At 41.0% G+C, this 20802-nt stretch overlaps 1 protein-coding gene across 1 annotated transcript; it reads right to left on the reverse strand.

Moving 5' to 3' along the window:
- Window positions 1-6277: 6277 nt before the first annotated feature.
- On the reverse strand, window positions 6278-20106 carry zgc:113054 (uncharacterized protein LOC541322 homolog). The gene is made up of 11 exons (XM_034212145.1): window positions 19835-20106; window positions 18937-19126; window positions 18756-18847; window positions 18439-18671; window positions 17325-17561; window positions 17172-17243; window positions 16438-16654; window positions 14279-14487; window positions 13553-13625; window positions 9522-9639; window positions 6278-7087 (listed from the first exon to the last, which is right to left on the reverse strand). Exons 1-11 carry the CDS (start codon window positions 19848-19850, stop codon window positions 6892-6894), a joined length of 1653 nt encoding a protein of 550 aa, XP_034068036.1. The 5' UTR covers window positions 19851-20106; the 3' UTR covers window positions 6278-6891.
- Between the last annotated feature and the right edge of the window lie 696 nt (window positions 20107-20802).

The raw sequence follows: 20802 nt of genomic DNA on the forward strand, positions 1-20802 counted from the left end.
ATCGGGGGCTATGATCAATGCCTTTTGCACAGTCAGATTTAATATGGGGTTTGTAATTTGAGTATCCAAACAAAATGTGCATCTTAATGGGAAAGATGAAAGTAATCCCACATGGGGAGGAAATAACACATTAGCTGCATTGTAATTAGAGATCTCGGAGTGCAATGTTTCCCGGGCTCAAGATTAACGTTGAATAAAAGCCAGATACATTTACGATGTGGATACAGGATGTGGACGATGTTTTTCTCGACACCTCATATGACATCTCAAGAGGTGTAATTATAGTGTTTGGTAAATGCACTGGTATCAAATAACAGAAGTGAAATAAAGGAAGATAAAATGTCATAAGGTTCTGGAATGCAACATAATTTGTGTTACTGCAGCCATGGCAAGAAATGAAAGAAAACTTCAGGTATGTTTTGATTTCATTATGAAAAATCCAGTGTTTTGAAGCAAAGAAACCAAAAAAACGACCACAACATAAGTAGCCTATGGTTGGTAAACAATGCCTTGATAAAGCCTGATTGTGCGAGTCACTTCGAAAGCATTCAAAGGGAATACGATATAATAACGCAGCTTGACACAAGTCCTCATACTTATTATTTATTGCCAATCCATCTGAGTACACACAGCAGCCAGTTAAAGTGACCCCATGTGAAGTCAGCAGGTAGCAAAACAGCTCTTTCAATGAATAACACATGAGGTAACAAACATGGGTAGACAATGATCCAGTGCCTTCAGCGAGTCAAGTGCAACAAACACGCACACAAACACATAGAATCTCAAGAGAACACGAAAGGGCTACTCAAAGATATCAAAAATGAATCCGGAGGTGGCGATGCTTTTGTAAAAGACAATACACTTAAATATATATTAATTAATTTGGATTCAAATCTATGTAGCCTAAATGTATTACCTCTGAAGTCAGTATTTGAAAATGCAGACATTAACTGTTTCAAGAAGCCGAAGTCAAGTCTCCGTTCTGACAGCACATATTGTGTCACCCTGTTTCAGGATTGTTTACCTAAATTCATATAACATACATTTGATATATTCACTGATGTATCAATGGGGATTTCTTTCTAAAAGGAACAGTCATTTAGCAAAATACGCTTGTCAAAGATAACATAAGAAGTTAGCATTTGGACTTTCATTTCCAACGTTTTGAAGGTCATTTTGAAATACGATCTGTGGTCGGCTTTGTTTTACACAATATGACAGGTCAGCTTTACCACACTGGTGAATTTTCTTAAATGTTTTCATATCTTAAAAAAGACATGTGCTAACAAGAGGCTAAATAATACTAAAACCTCATCATGCGCAACACTGGTCCACCTTTAGCTTAGCGGCGTATGTTAAGTCATGAGAATGTAACTTCAGCTTTATCTTATCTTGCTAGCTAAACAAAAGATGTACGCTTCAATTGCAAAAGGCTTATATCCTGCAATAAAAATACTTTTATATTTAAACGTCCCATGTCTTGGCCATTTCTACTGATCATAATTCCATTGTTGAGGTTTACTAGAATAGATTTATATTGTGCAATTTTCCAAACTCACATTTGTTTCTACAGCATCTCTGTTTATGTGTATTCACTCTCTGTCCTAAACGGCTTGTTGGAGCTCCTGCCCCCCCCCTCCCTGTGAGCCCAGTGGCCGTCTGCGAGACACCGAGATACAGCTAAACCCAGCCCGAAACACACCCGCAGCCTGGCTGGGAGTTTGTGTGTGTGCTCAGGCTGAGTTCTGCGGTGTCTCGCTGTCTCGCCGACCCCACACCAGTGAGCCGGCTCACAGTGTCCCGCTCCTCGCAGCAGCGAGCCTCGCAACGTCCCGCCGAGTGTGTGTGTGTGTGAGGAAGTCAGGAACAGCTCTGCAGACGTTACGTTATGTCACTATACCCGAAATACGTCACTATACCCAAGAGGTAAACAATGGAAAAAGAGAAATCTCCAACGAGGCGTTCTGGGGCAGCAGACAGGTCTTTTCTGTGTTACTCGCTACAGGGTGTACTTTGAGGGTTTGTGACTCTGCAGACCGTTTACATGCATACAAAGCTACATAACACACAAGGGGACGGGTAATAACCAGAAAAGCATGACATGGGACCTTTAAGTTTTGTCTCTGGAACTAACACGATGCATTTCAGGTTTGTTTACAAAAATGTGTTATACCTGCAGCACTCTATTTTCACGTTGTATCTTGTATCTATAGAATAAACAGAAAGTGGGAATGACAAGTTATGGTTTTAGGCTAAACTAAGCTAAGCCAAAGGGCGGCTAGCTTAATATTCACAGTACAAACCTGAGTTTGTATGAGTTCAATATTTTAATCTAAATCCAGGCTGAATGAGCATGATCCCCAAAATGCAAAGCTTTACTTTTTAAAGCAACACATCATACATGATTAGTAATACATTTTTACAGACTGCTATTTACCAGTTTGATACAGGACTACTGCATTTATATTTTCAGCTACACAGTTCTTGTTCATTTCAATGGAGTGAAGACATTTTCTTAAAATGAATAAGCTTTCAAAGTTATGCATGACACAGCGAAGTCAAAGTGTTACAGCGTTGTTTTGAACATGAGGATCAGATTCTCCATCAAGGTATTAAGGGTTATTAAGTTAGAGTTCACACAGCACCACCAGCCCTTATTAGAAGATAAATGTTGACATTTCCCTTTTGCTGTAGCACAGCCCTACGTCAGATGATAGCATCAGGGGGCTCAACTCAATTTATAAGGGGGTAACATTTCATCTTCAAACACCTCGCTGAGTGGGTATGTAACAGGACGCCATAATCCATCAATAAAAGTGTATTGATATTGTCAAATGTTAATATGTCATCCATAAACCCTTGGGTCCTCTTGTCACCGGGACACAGCTCAACGACACATATTGCCTCATCGTGTTGTCGGCCATCGACCCGGGTCTCCCTGTGAGCGCCGGACGCTGTAAAATGTTGCATGCCGTGACAGAGCCGAGCGTTAATCAAAGTTGATTTCAAGTGTGAGGGCGCGAGGGCCTTTTTTCTGCCTGGAGAACTGTTTAGCACAACAGCGCCGTGTACAACAGGGTCCTCACTCTTCAGTGTAATGGTAGCAAAAGGAGGTCATAAATAATGGATTCAAGATCACTTACACTTCATGAAGCAGGCCGCTGTATGGCGTTTCGAGGGGATATCACATTTTGCTGCTCTAATTATAGATTGGGTTCTTTTAGCTGCAATTGGAAAGGAAAACAAGACCTCCAAGTGGGCTCTGAAATAGTTTAATATGATGCAAAACATGACGGCAAAGCAACAGTTTAGACACTGAATGATGACGGTGAATAGCTGGAAACAGAAGGACTTGCAACTAGAAACTAGTCCATGCATTTGTTACTTCAAGGCTGGATTATTGTAACTCCTTATTATCAGGGTCTACCAAGAAGTCAGTCAAGTCGCTTCAGCTGATTCAAAATGCTGCAGCTCGTGTAGTAACCAGAGTTAGGAAAAGGGACCACATTACTCCTGTTCTGGCTGCCTTACACTGGCTCCCTATAGAACACAGGATAGAATTTAAAATTCTTCTTCTCGCCTACAAATCCCTTAATGGGCAGGCGCCATCTTACCTTAAAGAACTCATTATACCATACTGTCCTACTAGGGCATTGCGTTCCAAGAATGCAGGGTTGTTGGTTGTTCCTAGAGTCTCTAAAAGTACAATGGGAGCCAGAGCCTTTTCTTATCAAGCTCCACATTTGTGGAATCAGCTTCCAGTTTGTGTTCGGGCGGCAGACACCCTATCCGTTTTTAAGAGTGCGCTTAAGACCTTCCTTTTTGATAAAGCTTATAGTTAGGGCTGATTAGATTCAGCCCCTAGTTTTGCTGATATAGGCTTAGTTTGTCGGGGGACATCTTACTTCTTCCTTCTCTCTGTCTATACCTGTGTACTCTCATGTTCCGATTAACCCAGCTTCCCCACATGTCTTTCTTTTTGGTGTCTATATACGCCGGGATCCGGAGACATGGATGATCCTGTGGTCCTGTGTCCTGCATCGCTAGCCCTGGATCTTGAGTCGTGGCTGTGGTCCTGGATCATAAGTCCTGGATGGATATCCTCGTGTATTCATCTTCCTATTATACACACATGCTTTTCCAAACATTTGGTCTACCTATGTTGCAAATGTATTATCTTTTCAATTTACACACGGCATCTATTGCACGTCTATCCGTCCTGGGAGAGGGATCCCTCCTCTGTTGCTCTCCCTGAGGTTTCTCCCATGTTCCCCTTTAAACTGTGGGTTTTCTCCGGAAGTTTTTCCTTGTACGATGTGAGGGTCTAAGGACAGAGGGTGTCGTATTGTCATACTGATATTCTGTACACACTGTGAAGACCACTGAGACAAATGTAACATTTGTGATATTGGGCTATATAAATAAACATTGATTGATTGATTGACTTAAAGGGAAAGCAGCTTTTGGTCTCAACAGCTTTTTTGCATTCCTTATGCGAGACTTTTAACTTTCAAAACTAATCACAACCTCAACTTGGATATACAAAAATAATTGAAAAACATTAAGGTTGTTAACTGGAATCCTATTTATCTTAGGTAAAGATAGATGCAAATGGATTTGTAATTTATCACCTCGTGTTACAGAGTCATATTTGCACTTCATTGTCTCTGGACTTTAAATGCTGCTCTAATCTCCTCCTGAAAAACGATTAGAATTACATTTTAAATGTAACTGTCCACTATCTAACCTCATTTAATTGAAAATATATGAGTATTTATTCAGCATTTTCTTTGATTGTCCATAATACCGAGCTGTTTGCTTACTAAAATTGGAGAGGTGTCCTTATTTTATCTTGAATTCACTGTTATTACCTTTAGATGATAGCAAATAATGTGATAACCCCTTGCTGTAACATAATGCCAGCGCTGCAGCTGCCTGTCTTCGTACTGCCCCTCAGTGGCAGGACAGGGAAACAGCCTCAAAAACACAATGTACCTTTTGTGTGAACACATTCTGCAAGACCCTGCATGCACACACTGTGGCGAACTTCGATATTTCACCATTAAGTACGAGGATAAGAATCCCAATAATTTCTAATGTGCCAATGCAGCCGGAGATAAATAGCACAGAGCAGAGGAGATGATCAGATCTCACTCCTTATCTTAATGGGATCCTCTCACACGCCATTCCCATTAATGACCAATCCCTCAATTATGTAAATCAGAGAGAAACGGTCACTGGCAGTGAGAAGTTGAAGTTGCTCACATAAACAGCAACAGTGTCACATTGCAGAGTGCTAATTGGGCGCTACTTTTGGTATAATTGCAGCGACTGGGGGTCACGTCCTCGGCCGACCTCTCCTTTTAAGTATTGTTTTCCAGCGCACAAACAGTTAATGGAGCAATTAAGATGGCGCTCACAAGCACCACTCGTGAGGACCATTTGGCAAGAAAGAGCTGCAGAGAGGACGACTGGGATGCTGTAATCCTGCATGTGGTTCACAAGAGTCTGGGACCAGGAGTCCAGAGTCAACGTGCAAAACACAACTCACTGAATACTCTGCTGGGAATGTGATCTGTAATCAACACATTCTGGTACTTCCTGTGTTTTTTATACCTGATAAACAACCATGAACTGTATACCAAGCAGCAAACACTGCCTCGAGGTTGATTGTAATTCAGCTTCTGAAATGAATCACAACTTCGATTTTTCAAAATGTATTGTGTGACCGTCACCCAAATACCAGATTTGACCGTGTATTATTTAACCATTTATCTTTTTAAATGTGCACGTCTCTGAGAAATAAAAACACAGCTTCATGTTAGATTTGTTCTAACAGGAAGCATTTTTATGTTGATCATTTACTTGAACTTGTTCATCTTAAAGTCACTGAGAATTGAGAAATACCAAAACCGTGTTGCTTTTTTTATGGAAAATGTTTGCTAATAAGAAATGTGACCTTTTGTCTCGGGTTTGCCTCCATGTGTGTACATTGTTACACTCTTAACTATGTTATACACACTTTACTGGCATTTCCGTGCCACGATTTGCTGCATTGCCTATTTTAACACACAGCGACCTGCAGTAGTCTCTTTAATGTTCCCCCTATGTACTCGAATTGAAAATCCCTTTTTGAATCAGGCAGTTTTAAGATGTTGATCGATTTTGAGTCTAAAGGCAACAAAATCATATTGTGATGGTGACACACCAAAGTATTCACACCCCTAGTAGGGAGCACAGGCACCTTTATTTAGTTATTCAAAAATCACACATACAGTTCATGTTCTACAACCCTTTGTTTAATGTCACAATATATAATTTCCAAAGCTTTAATTATCATGTTTATCACTTTGAACTGCATTTGCATGAAATACTGATATGAAATGACACGTATAAAACTCCAAAAATACATTTCAAACCTTCTTTTAGTGTATTTATGACACCATTTAGAGCCATTGACTTTTATGTGTGTGTTTAAACTGCATTTGATGTATAACATAATGTGAAGGAGTATGAAGGCACATTCACAGTTTCCATTTTTTCTTTCTAGCACTTCGCAAAGATTCTCAGACATGTCTTCACATTGTCATTTTGTGACAAGATAACCGGCAGCTGCTATACCTCTTTTTAGAATGTAACATGATGCAGTGTTTTTCATACTCTAAAGAAAGTTAAGGGTGTCATAACCCACGTGACAGCACACTGATCCCAAACAGGGGGCTCAAAGAGGACAACAAGCTACTAGTTATCTCATCACACAATAAAACAGTAATCAAGTAAGACTTTAACTCATTCTGATGGGAGTCATAAGGAGATCCTAAGGAGTGTGAATGACACCTTATTTTAGAGACTCATCCCAGGAGAGTGAAGAAGAAAGTTTCATCTCTTCATCTACCACAGACTTTGCCCACCCTCTATGACTAAGTTATGCCCTGTCATGTAGTCGGAGGCGTCACATGCCAAGTAGACCACTGCAGCTTGCAGGTCTGTCACTAGAGCCAGTCTACCAGCAGGGATGTCTGACAGCCAGCGCTGCACCAGAGGCCTCAGACTCTCCGAGTGGATGAGAGGGGTGTCAACAATCCCCCTGAAAAACAGAGACAGAGAAAGAAGGGGGGGGGGGGGGGGGGAGGGAATAAAAAAAAATAAAAAAACAATGGAATCAGAGGGCATCACTGCTCAGAGTCAGGAGTGACAGTGTTGTTTCAGAGCCACCACTTTGGTGACAAAAATAAACCCAATTATCCTTTGAAGAAAGGGCACGGCGTGGCATCTCTGCCGGTGTTTACAGAGGGGGCGCCGGCACGTCTCAGGAAGAGCCCCCGGGTGAGGGGACGAATCGCATCATTTGCTCAAAGCCTTTTGGTTAAGTACTTATAACGCTGCGACTATTTCATATTCCTGCTCTGATTTCTGATGGAAATGTGCCAGTGAGACACTACAGGCAAAAACATAACCGTGATAAAAACAGATCGCCAAAAATCCATCTGTAAACAAATATTTGACTCTAATGTGGCAAAGAAAGGAAACAACATGTTTTACCTGGCTATAATGTTCGGATTGGTGTTCTGAAATGTTTGCACCCTATCCTTAAATGCACCTGTACATTTTTACATTCTTTTAAGCTCTCCTTTGCATCCAACATGTCTTATTTCACACTTGAGGAAGGGCATTGTCAAGAGTACACATTAAGGTGTTTATTTCACTAACTTTGTTTATATGGGACTGTAGATTTCATCTAAACTTAGCATTCAATAACAGCTAATTTGCACATTTAACAAAACTTGTATATAGACTTCTTAGTTAAAATAGTTTACCCTATTTCCTGGAAGTGCCTTGCAAAATAAATCTAATTCTACCAAACGTATCTTTAAAGGCAGATTTCTAAATGAGTTTTTTGGTCACAGGATCGAACCCTGATTTATAATCGCATTATCTCCCAAAACAGAATATAATTTTTTTATGGCAGTATTTCTGCATTGAGATACAGTATCTAATGTGCCTTTGGTTAAACAAACCTTTGAACCTAATGTGTCAACAAAATAAAAACTGGCTTCATCCAATATTCTCTAGTTCATTTTGAAATGTATGCAAATTAGCACATATTTAATGAGATGTTGCGTATATAAATATAACAGTTAAACAAATCTATAATACAAAACTGATAGCTTTAAACGTACGTAACCAAAAGGAGGACGTTTCATGGTGGTATCTATTCGTTACATTTAAACCCTATTCACCTGTAGTCTCAAAGGTTTGCTGCATATCATTTTGTGATTGCACTGGTGTAGATGTGGCGTCATTATTCACAACTAATGCAGTTGTCTCGATTCTACAGTAAAAGTATCAAGGAGCTAACATTTGTATAAATAAGTCAACACGTCGCCCATGCCTAATATGAGACGACTTCTGACTTTCCGCACAATTGTTGTGACAGTGACTAAAAGCGGCGAGGCCCGACTCATTGTTCGATGTATCCTGTTTCCTTGATATGAAATTCCAACATTTGGCTAAATTAGCGCTTCCAAGGAGCGTGTGACACCTTGGTTAACATATTCCACCTCAATTATATTTCTCTTCAGCCGCCCCTGTTATCTGGAACCTTTTGCTGGCAATCAGAGGTTCTGTTTTCCCTCAGCCAATTTTCTAGATAATGCAGCTTATCACCGCTGCGGCTAAAGTTGCCAATGGAATCAGGCTCCAGTCAACCCTGTGAGCGCTAATTGTGTCCCTTTTTTATGCATATTTACCGACTGTCACTTCAAAGAAACCAGCAGCCCATTGAGACACCCGGTAAGCGAGGGGAGGTAGAGAGAGAAAGAATTGCTTCATTGCAAATTAAAATTAGCAAACAAGCAGCCGATAAATAAAGCTGAGCGTGTGTGAGGGCTTTGTTCTGGGGCAGTGACTGGGACACACACACACACACACACACACACACACACACACACACACACACACACACACACACACACACACACACACACACACACACACCACACACACACACACACACACACACACACACACACACACACACACACACACACACACACACACACACACACACAACACACCACACACCACACACACACACACACACACACACACACACACACACACACACACACACACACACACACACACACACACACACACACACACACACACACCTTCTTTTCTTCCCCCCTACTCAGCTTCACAGACAAATAGATACAAACAAGGCGCTATTGTTGCGCCCACACTCGGAGTGAGGTTGCACATTTGATTCCCTAATTGAATAGAACAATTAGAGCAAGTGTTTGGTTCATTCATCCCTCAAGACGTCATCTAATTAAGCGCTGATGCATTGTTTGAGGACTTAAATTAGCGCATTATTCTCAGATGGGGCTCTTCATGTGAAAGCAAACACACTAATCACCACTTCCTCGTGCAGCTCAATCCCTCGCAACACTCGAAAGGTGGACCACTATGATTTGGCACGGAAAAAGACAAAAGTGCTGAGAATAGACGGCACTTACGGTGAGATGCAGTTGACACGCACTCCTCTGTCGATCCATTCAGTGCCCAGAGTCTGAGTCAGTTTGACTACTCCAGCCTTCGATGTGTTGTAGGAGAGCTGCTTCTGGGGGTGGGGGACTGCAGGGAGGGGATGAAACAAAATAAGTTACTGGGTAGTACATATATTTGTACCGATACATCGTTGAGAAAGATTAAAGGAGCTCATTTTCAGGTTTCATAGTTGTATTTTGTGCCTCTACTGTGACATGGACACAGCACCTCTTTTCACCCTCTGTCTGAAACCAGAGCCCAGTCTGCTCTGATTGGTTAGCTGGACGGCTCTGTTGTGATTGGTCAACCACTTAGAGATGTCCCGCCCCTTAACATATCGATACGATACAATACGATATACTTTATTGTCCCTGTAAGGACATTTGTTCTGGACTCCGTCCTGCAGTTCCGCATACATGTACAAACATAGTAGACATTAAGAGACATACACATATCATCAGTCATACACCGTTTGAACAAACACAATACACAGACGCACATACTGACAATGGCGACCTATCACTTACAATGTGTTTTAGCGCTAGCCAATAGAAGTGCGAGTGTTACGTAGTGATGTCACTATGATACAGAAGTAAACAAAGGGGTCCAATGGAGGCGTTTTTAAGCCAGAGTGTATGGGAGAAAAACTCTCTGGAAAGGGAAAAACCCCCAAAACATAATAGGGCCTCTTTAATATTGAACGGTTAAGTTTGGCATATCAGGGGGGTTACCATCGAGACGTGATCCGAGTGCAGAACACTAAACATGGCGATTGGCGGTGTTGACTAATCAGGAAAAAATCACAAGATTTAGGAGAAAAGATAAATGAACATTTGAAGCGTCAGAACTGTCAGATTTAGTTATTTTAACATGTGATATCAAGCAGGTGTGGTTAGGGCTATGGAATCGTCTTCTTTTACATAATCTAAGCTCAGCTGTGAAGAAACTAAACCAGTTTAAAAAAATTAAATTTGGTTAATTTAATCAGCAATGAAAAGGTATTCTTTTGACCGCCTGAAATAAATCCATATCGTCAGCATCCTATCATTCAGCCTAAATGGACACAACACAGCGTTTTATAAAAGAAAACATTAACTCTACTATGAATAATGGTATGTATCTTTACAATCGTCACCTGCTCATTAAAACATCTTTCATTTTCAAGAGTAATTCCTTTAACAGAGACAGAAAGAGCCAAGTAGCCTTCTCATAAAAGCTGGCAACATATACATTTTATATTGCAGCTGCTGCGGTTTCTTGTGGATGCTACATAAAAGCTCTTCCATTAGCTGCTTGGGGGGGGGGGGGGGACTCCTGAGGATGAGGCCATGTAAAATTAATTGCTTATAATGTCCAGTTATGCTCTGTCCTCAGCAACAAAGACAGGGAGCCATTTGTTTGCCTTGACCATCACAGATGCTGCACACTGCATGGGAGAGAAGACAGGGGCTCGTTTTCTGCCGGTTGATTAATCATCACGAGGAAGGCTCCAAGTTACATACAACTTTAGTAGTTAACCTCGTCACCCGCCGATCTGACTGCCAAATGGCTTCAGTGTGAGACCGGGGATGATAAATACCAGCCAGCTGCAGAGAGGCAGGGACCGGTCCTGGGGCGGAGAGAAAGGCAGCAGCATCCCGCATATATAGGAAAATGTGCAGGTAAAAGTTGGCTGTGGAAATATGATGTGGGACGATGAAGCTGAGAGTGTGGCGAGATAGAGGGGCCGGGCTGGATGAGGGGAGGCTAGGACCTCAGAGGAGCAGGCGAGGAGGAGCAGAGCCCAGGGCTTACACGCAGATTGAAGGTGAAATCCGACTTATCAGGACAGGAAACACAGCTCAAAATGCCTAACAGCACTAATCCTCGCTCGAGACCTGATGATACGGCCCCAAAATACCATTCAGAAAATGCCTTCATCCTTTAAATAAACCTGCATTGATGTTTTTCGCCGTCTTAAAGAGCGGTAATCCCCAGAGAAGGGAAAAGGAGAGCATTCTCCAAAGCCCTCTTTAACATTCACCCTGCTACTTATTGCCCATTTCAAGTGGGAGAAAACATGCCCTTTGTCAGGCACGCCTTTTACATTTAGAATTCTTCCCGAGTTCAAATGATGCACTCTTTTTTTTCCCAGACTGGCGTTGTAATGTACTTTGCTATTCAGCGCAGATCTGCAAGGATGAGTGTGAGAGTCACAAATCCCTCTGTAAGGTCATCACGCAGCCAAAAAAAAAAAACGGAGTGTGATCGTATCAACTTGGATATTTCCTGTCTGGGTGTCTTTGAGCTGCTGGCCATCATTTCGAAAAAAAGTGCCGGTTGATGGTCGGGAGTGTGTGTGTGTGTGTGTGTGTGTGTGTGTGGAGAGGGTGTTAGCGGACACATTCTATTCAGCAGATGGACAAAAAGCTGTCATTGTGCATTTTAATTGGGCATTTACGGCGTTTTTTCGGGCTTCCACTTGGCTAGAACAGGTCCCATCTGATTACACATTATGACAATATTATAACAGATGTCCAGACCAGTAAAGTAAATTCCTGAAGGACTGTACGTAATGTGAGTAATTGATCACTTTTTCTCACGCCGGCCTCTATTTACCAGCATGCTCCTGTTTTACAGATTGCCCCTGCAGCCCATATGGCACGGCGTTTTACTGACTATACGACTATACTGCTGATGAAGTGTTGCTGCTCCTCTGGAGGAACCTGTTGGAGGAGGAACATTAAATACAAGGCTTTTACTAGGCGCTCACTAAAACTCTCAAAGTGTCTTCCGCTGTTCAAACAAGCGCTACTGGCACAGGCTGGGGTTTTTGCCGCTGCACAGGAACCCTCCCTTCCCAAGTTGGACCTCAGGTTGCCTGCACATCCTCCACACGGCTCCACGGAGAGGGGATGTTTATTATGATGCAAAAGCGCCTCGGCGAGACGCAATCACAACACTTTCCTGCTGTATGCAGGGGCGGATGCATCTCTGTACAACAGTTTAACTGGGGTAAAAAGCAGAGGTGGAAGAAGTACATTCACTTTTAAGTAAAAATACCAACACAGTGTTTAATAGTACACAAGTAATAGCTTCAAAATATACTTGAATACTCAAAGTACTAGGTCATTTGGCAAAGTACTCACTATGCCGAATGACCTATTTCAGAATAATATTATATCACTGGATTATAATTGTGGATAATTGATATATAATTATGCTTTTGGGGTTTTCTCTTCCCTGTGGTGTGTTATCTAAGTTTAAGTGCATGTAAATGGTCTGCAAAGTCTAAAAACCCAAAGTTCCATCCATAGGGAGTTTCTCTCTCTCACACTGCCTGAAACGCCTCCATTGGACTCCTTTGTGTACTTCCGTAAAAAATGACATCACTACGTCACACTTCTATTGGCTAACACATTGTACGTGATAGGCAAAGGGGCGGGACATCTAAGCGGTTGACCAATCACAACAGAGCCGGCCAGCTAACAAAAATGTCCCAAATTGGGATTAATAAAGTTCTATCTTATCTTAACCAATGAGAGCAGACTGAGCTCTGGTTTCAGACAAAGGGTGAAAAGAGATGCTGCAGCACGGGCAGTATGAGCACAATAAAGAGCTTTTTGAACATTAAAGCATGAAGACATGTCACAGTAGAGGCAATAGTACAATATTTGTATTAAATGCATAATGGCAATAATCAATTCACTTAATAATCACTTAAGTGCTGTACTTGGTTGAATGTGCTAATTTTACCAGCGTTAAAAAGCAAAGCTGGATTTTCCTGTTTTAAAGTATTCATATATTTTCTCAGGTTTAAATGGTCTGATGTCAGTCCTGACTTTCATTCTGATGATACACACTATCCCGCAGATAGCTGCTCAGCACAGATGTATTTAACTCTTCCTCCCTCCTCCTCCTCCTCTCGACCCAACTCTCCACGCCAAATGGAGAGATTAAAAGCAGACATGGAGGGTTCCAGAGAAGAGGAGGTGGGGGGGGGAATAGACTCATCACTCACCTATTAGACTGGCCATGGAGGCTGTGTTGATAATCTTTCCGTATCCTTGCTTCAACATCACTCGACCTGCAGCCTGAGGCGAGGATTCGGGGGGGAAGAGACACATTAAACACCTTATCATGGCACTGATACGCTCGCTAAGGCCTAAACACGGATCAACACAAAAACACGGAGTCTATCCTCGGAGGCAGGGAGAGTGTTTAGACAACATTTGGCTGGTAGGGGGTCACACACACCATGTATACACCACTTCAGGGGACATTACATTGACTTACATGCATTTCCTGGAGACTTATCCTAACCTTAACCATCACCATCACATGCCTAACCCTAACCTAACCAAGTCTTCACCCTAAAATTAATGATTCCCCTCATGGGGACCTCCAATTTGTCCCCATAAGGGAGGCGAGTCCCCACACGTGACTGTGTAAACAGATTTAGGTCCCCACAAGTATAGTAATACACACACACACACACACACACACACACACACACACACACACACACACACACACACACACACACACACACACACACACACACACACACACACACACACACACACACACACACACACACACCACACACACACACACACACACACACACACACACACACACACACACACACACACACACACCACACACACACACACACACACACACACACACACACACACACACACACACACACACACACACACACACTTTCCATGAGATGACACACCTGGCAGCAGATGAAGACCCCCCTCAGGTTGACATTGAAGGTCTCATCCCACTCCTCCAGACTGGTGTCCTCGCTGGCCGAGTTCCTGTTGATGCCGGCGTTGTTGCAGGCGATGTGGACCGTCCCCCATTTGGAGACGATGTCCTCAACCATCTTCTGGACATCCTCTGGTTTGCTGATGTCTGCTGTGATCGCAATGGAAATGATGCCTGTGTCCAAAAAACATGGGTGTGTTAGAATATGTTGTGTATATGGTAACATTATGAATGACAAAGAACTTCATGTATTGTATCTTGATATCTGTCTATGTTGATGTTACACATGGAGCTGCTGTGATGCAAGTCAAATTTCAGACTTGATCTGACCAATTATCGTATCGTATTCTTCCCCTGCTTTTTGAATTTTATTTTCCCAATGTGGCTTTGGAAAACATAACGTAAAAAATACTGTAAATATGTTTTTAGTTTTGGTTTAATATGGAGGAGATTTATTTTTAAGATCACACACTAATTCAGAGGAACATTTCTAACATGAAACATTTTATCTTGTGCTTTAGTACGCTGCCATCTGCTGGCCAAACCCTGAAACCTGACCAAACTGACAATTTATGACATTTGGCAAAACTTATATAAAATAAACCAAAACAAATTTATACAGCTCAATTTCACAAAAACGAATTAGTCTCATGGTGCTTTATAGATTAACACACATGGATGACAATGCAAAAGTAATCAAACTTGAAGAACATTTACAGTTTGATTTGTTTTACATGGCTGAGGACTGAGAGGACCTTTCATCCTCTGTCATCTCAGATTATTCACGTTGAGCAATTTAACCTGAACATAAGGCAGCTGTTTGTTTAAACAGTTGCCTCACTTGACCTCACAAGTCATGAGTCATGTGATAGTCTTCTACTTTGCATTCCCTCTTGGGTCAAATATAGAAATACCACCACCAGGATTTTTCTACTTGAACCTAACCAAATGCAAACTCATAATGAAATGATTATATAAATGCTCCCTGTTGCTTTATATTGCCAAGTTAAGTTTATGAAAATGACAATAACTTATGTCGTTTTATGTTTGGACTAAGAATACATTTCAATTATAGGAAAAGTACTTTACATTATTATACTTAAATGATACAACTAACCTTGTTGTACGTCACAAGCTATTAATACAATAGCAGCTAATGCCACTGGATTGAATCAAGCTAAATCGATGTTCATGTTTTGACTTAATAGTAATATCCAAACCAAAAGAACTATCAATAAATCACTCTGCAGCTATGCAACTATGCTGATTGTCAATGTTTCTAGCAAAAACACCAATAGTGTTCGTTTCAAACATCTTAACCTGTTAAACCCTGAGCCTGTTTTTCAGGTCTCAGACTCGAAAATGACATGCCAAGAACAAATGACTATATCTTTTTTCTCAAAGCAATGACTAACCTGTGAGTTGGACGTAGAAAAGTCAGAATCAATATAGATTTTTTTTATTTTAATGTAAATTCAGATTGAACATAGTAAACAATTAAACATTACCCATTGGTGAATAGAGTACTGCGCAGCCAGAATGCCCCGGAACCGGAAGCTGCGATACACTCTGGTGGCTACCATTAGCAGCTAACTTTAAATGAGCTGTCAAAAAGGGCCGTCTGTCAGCAAGGAAGAGCTGTGAAAGTGTTCTAACTATAGATTACACTTCAAACTTATATTGTTTTTAAGGTAGGCCTTTCCTTTAAGTGGTTCAACCATGCTTTGCTGCTGCCCTCTGACAGCAGTCCATTGTTTAGGGTCATTGTTTTTCTGCTTGCGAACCGCCATTTTACACTGACCACGTATAAGACATATCAGTCTGTGTTTTCTAAATTGGGGTTTTCTCTTTTGTTGCATTTTAAAATGTTTTTACATCATATTTGAGGGTTTTCAGTCTGTGGCTATAAGTATGGTTTTATTGTCTTGTGCTTTTACATTAGTTTTTTTTTGTCTAAATGTATTTATGCTGCTTTTCTATATATGTATTGATGTACAACACTTTGGTCAACTCTGTTGTTTTTAAATGTGCTATCTAAATAAAGTTGGATTGGATATACAGACCCACTCAAAAGCATCAGAACTATCTCTTTGAGTCTTTCTTTGTTGCGTTTACACCCCTTACCTTTGAGATGCAGCTCTTCAGCCACGGCCTCAGCTTTCTTCTGGTCCATGTCGACCACGGCCACCTTGGCCCCGGCCTCGCCCAGAGCGTGAGCGAACGCCCGGCCGATGCCCTGCCCGGCCCCCGTCACGTAGGCAACCTTCCCATCCAGACGCATCCGATCCAGGATGGGATGTCCCATGACTCCGCGGAAAACTTCATCATCTGTTATTTGACTCTAAACAACAACAATTTATTTATTCATTTGTTTATTCCACACATGGCAATTATTTTAAAACAAAACATGTACACTTATACTGCTTTTATATATAGCGCCTGGTGGAAAGGAGCAGGGAGAAGACAATCTTATTTTACCTGCCCCTTCTTAAAAAAATAAATAAAGATTTAAGAAAATGAAACAACTTGCAAATACTGAAACATAAAACCAGAACACAATCAAAAGTCAATTTCATACTGTCTAATTACGCTTTCTTTATACATGTTCTTAAACATAACAATGTTCTTGCGGCCCTTTGAATCATTCGGCAAATAATTCCACTTCTTTACGCCGACTACAGAGACACACATCTGCTTTAAAGTATATGTGCAATCTGATGCTTAACATTTAATTTCATCCTATGATGCTCATCCTCTGAAATAAAAAATAAAATAAGTCATGATCTGCAAGAATAATGCTTTCACTAAGAGAAAATCCGTAGTTAGGGTTTGATTGGAGGACTTTATCTAAACAGTACCTGTGTTTCTGAACTCAAGGCCACAGATACTTGGCGGATAACACTGATGCCATCTCTAAGAGGGAGAATGACCTTTAAAAACAAAAGACACATTGTTAAAAATACTTGTATCTATCAAACACCAACGGCAGCATGTAAAGGTTTGAAACGTACCTGCTCCACACGGGGATCGTCACAAACAAACTGGTTGAATTTTCGGAGTGCCAGTCCGTTGCTATCCGTGGTGTCTTTGAGATAAACTTTGGCTTTGAACAGGGTGTTATCAACACATATGACCCCCCGCAGTCTCAGCAGACTGTTGTCCAGAATGAAGTTGTAGTAGTTGATGTAATTGTCTTTGTCAGCATCAATGAAGACCATGTCAAATTGCTCGCCTGCAGCAGCCAATTCCTTGAAGGGAAGAGAGAGTTATTAGAAAACTGGTCATGTGCCCCACAGTCTGATAAACCAAAACATATTCTTCTGACATTTCCTCATATTTCATGAGCAACTCTAAGTACTTGTATTGTATCCATATCTTCTATTTAAATTCTACATTTCTATTATATTTGCATTCATATTTAGTCTTGAAACTTGGGGAGGTGTCTTCATAAGCCTTTTTTTTTTTACTTCTAACCTCTCTTAGAAGCCTATATTCATAGACTTTTTAAAAGCAGGGGAAGTAGTCACCATTACAACACCTATTGGTTTGGGGAATACTGTTTTGAAGCCTTGAATTTGGGATTTTGACCGTTGCTTTCTTGGTTTTTAGAACCAAAAGTGACATGAGAAGTTGTAAGTACAATGAATGCTGAACAGGATGTTTTTAGGAAACCAAATTGTGACTTTTAACTTTCATAAACTGAAAACACACTGTTTGGGCTTAAAAGACACAGATATGTAAAACAGCCAAACAAACTACAACAAAAACATATTATATACATATATATCACAATGTGGCAACTCTGCTTTATCGTCAATCTTGAAAAATGGCACCATAATTGACACAATGCTTTATTTAACAAGACTTTAAGCTCGTGATTGAGATCCTTTACTAGAAAAAGTCTACAGAGGTAATAAATCAACTTAAAATGAGTGTCATTTTCTCAAATACTTCTATATAATCAGATTTATTTTTGTAAAGTCTGCCCCCTGCTGGTCATTAGAAAGAGTGCAGGTCTAAGGCTGTTCCGAATTGCTTCACTTTTTCAGGTGTTCAAAGTTCACATATTTTTTTCTTAAATTTTTCGTAAATGTGACCTAATTATTTGCTGGGTTTTTTTCTCACCTTGAGGGTGTCCATGGCAGATCCAGTCTTGACAGTGATCTTCCTGCCATGTGGAGACTTGTTGAAAATGGACTGAGCAAATTCTTTAAGGTATGGCTCTAACTCACAGGCCATCAGGCAGCCGTCCTCTGGAAGCCCCTCGGCCATAGACAGGGCCCCATAGCCGGTGAACATCCCGATCTCTAGAACCCTCTTTGCTTGACACATGTGGATCAGCATCTTCAGGGTCTGGCCTGCCAAAAACACACACATTAAAGCAAGTTATCACAATATGGTAAACCACTGAAATATGAGCAGTAAGCTTGTAAATGTCTAACCTTCAACATGTCCGGTGATGCACTCCTTGGGGAGACGGAACATTGTTTTACCCTCCTTGTGCACTTTATCCCAGTCATGGGAAATAGTTTTTCTACAAAAAAGTTCAAAATGACACTCTTAACAAGTGTACCTCACACAGTATCAATTTGAGAAGATTAAGGGTATGAATACAAGACATACTCATATAGCTCTGCGAGGGGTTCACTCTCCTGTGTGGTCATTTTCTCCAGGTAGTGGTCCATGCCGCTGGCGATGTCCAAAGCCTTCTGCAGCTGGCTCTTCAACTCCTCCGGCACATGGCCATTTGCTATGGCTAACTCATTGGCTTTTGTTAGGATATCCACAAGGACTTCCACTGGGGTGTCAGGAACTGGGGGAAATAAATAATGTAATTTTGGTTTTAAAATGAACTACTCTTTTCTGCTACATGCAATATAACTGATATTCAATATCCAGTGATCTGTCAGTTATTTTCATAATTATTGAACGAATTCTAAATGAAAAATACTGACAATTAGCAAAACCATGCTACTGAAAAATAACCAGAAAATATGTTGCAGATTGATTTGACTTATTGACACAAACATTCACTTATTAGTAACATTCTCACCCCTAATCCAATTGAACATGGGTGTAACCTTATTACAATATACAATATTTTACATACAGTATTTCAGAAAAGCCATCAAATGTTTGTTTTACCCTTCAATCTTTTGGGGGAAAACGCTTTTCAATAATAATAAGGGAGTTTTATATTTTTTAACTTAATGAATTCAATTTTCTATTTATCATGTTCAAAATGTAAAATGACAGTTTTACTCTTAGTTTTACGACTTCAATTGTGTTTATGTTGACGTCACGAATTTATATGATTTATGTACATATCTTTTTGAAATCAGCCTGGAAACTTTTACAAACACGAACGAGAACTCCTGTGTGGCTCTCCGCGTATTTTAAAATGGGACTAATAGAAACAACGTTACGCACTGCACCCCGGTGGAGTTTCAGATACTTAAGATACGCATTGATCCCGTATAAAAGGAACTCTGGCTCCGCAACAACAGACAAATAATCTTACCTTTTACGGCAGGCATGGTGCAGGATAATGGGCGTGACTATGTGTGCAGCTGCAGCCTCGGTGGAAGTATAGAGCGTGGTTGGAGACTTTCTGTTATCACAAAACTACCTATATGCAGGTTGTATAATTTAGGGGAGTGACTGGCAGCTTGCACAACAGACAGAGAAACGTGTTCCTACTTGCAGGACCGCCCCAGGCCAACTTGTGGCCCCACGCAAATATATGTGATGAGCGTCGTCGTGACAGAGGGGGGGGGGGGAGCATCTGCCGGAGCCAACAGCGACGAAACTGTGGCGCGTGCGCATAAAGGGGCGGCCCTGCCTACTAGAAACACTCAAAAAACACGTGACACTTGCTCGATTCGTTTCCTCGATAAAGGAATTTCTGGGGTTACCCGGCCAGTTCATCCAGTTTCATTCAAGGTATATCTGAATGCATATATTGGGAGTTGTTTTGTTTGTTAAAGGTATAGGTAATTCATTTCAGAAACACTTGTTGTTATATTCCATGGAATGCTCTTAACATCCCGATAGCAATGAATACATTAAATGTTTTGACAATAAATATATAGGCCTACTCAAATATTTAATCTGTGGAAGCCGTGGCGCTGTAAAAAGCAAGTCAAATGATCTGCCTCGGCCCTCGGCAGATAACTGGTCCTGGATGGCCTACCTGCCTGTCAGCCTTCCATGTCGTGCACAAATGTATCTCGTGCCCTCATTGGTCATGTGCGCGTTCGTGTGTTTTGGAGGAGGGGCTCTGTAAGGAAGTCTGAAGGAAGGGGCAGATTTTTTTCGGTTGTGTATAGGCTACTTTCAAATTCTAGTTTACTCGAGCTGGTTTCTCCATTCTTACCTACCCTACCTTTAAGTTTGGAGTTATACAAATGATACAGGCTGAAGACTTTTCTTTTTGTCGCTGCTTTTAATTGAACTATTCATATCTTAGACTGCACTGTAACTTTTATC

This window comes from Gymnodraco acuticeps, unplaced genomic scaffold, assembly GCF_902827175.1.
Source record: "Gymnodraco acuticeps unplaced genomic scaffold, fGymAcu1.1, whole genome shotgun sequence".
In the NCBI taxonomy this organism is placed as follows: Eukaryota; Metazoa; Chordata; class Actinopteri; order Perciformes; family Bathydraconidae; genus Gymnodraco; species Gymnodraco acuticeps.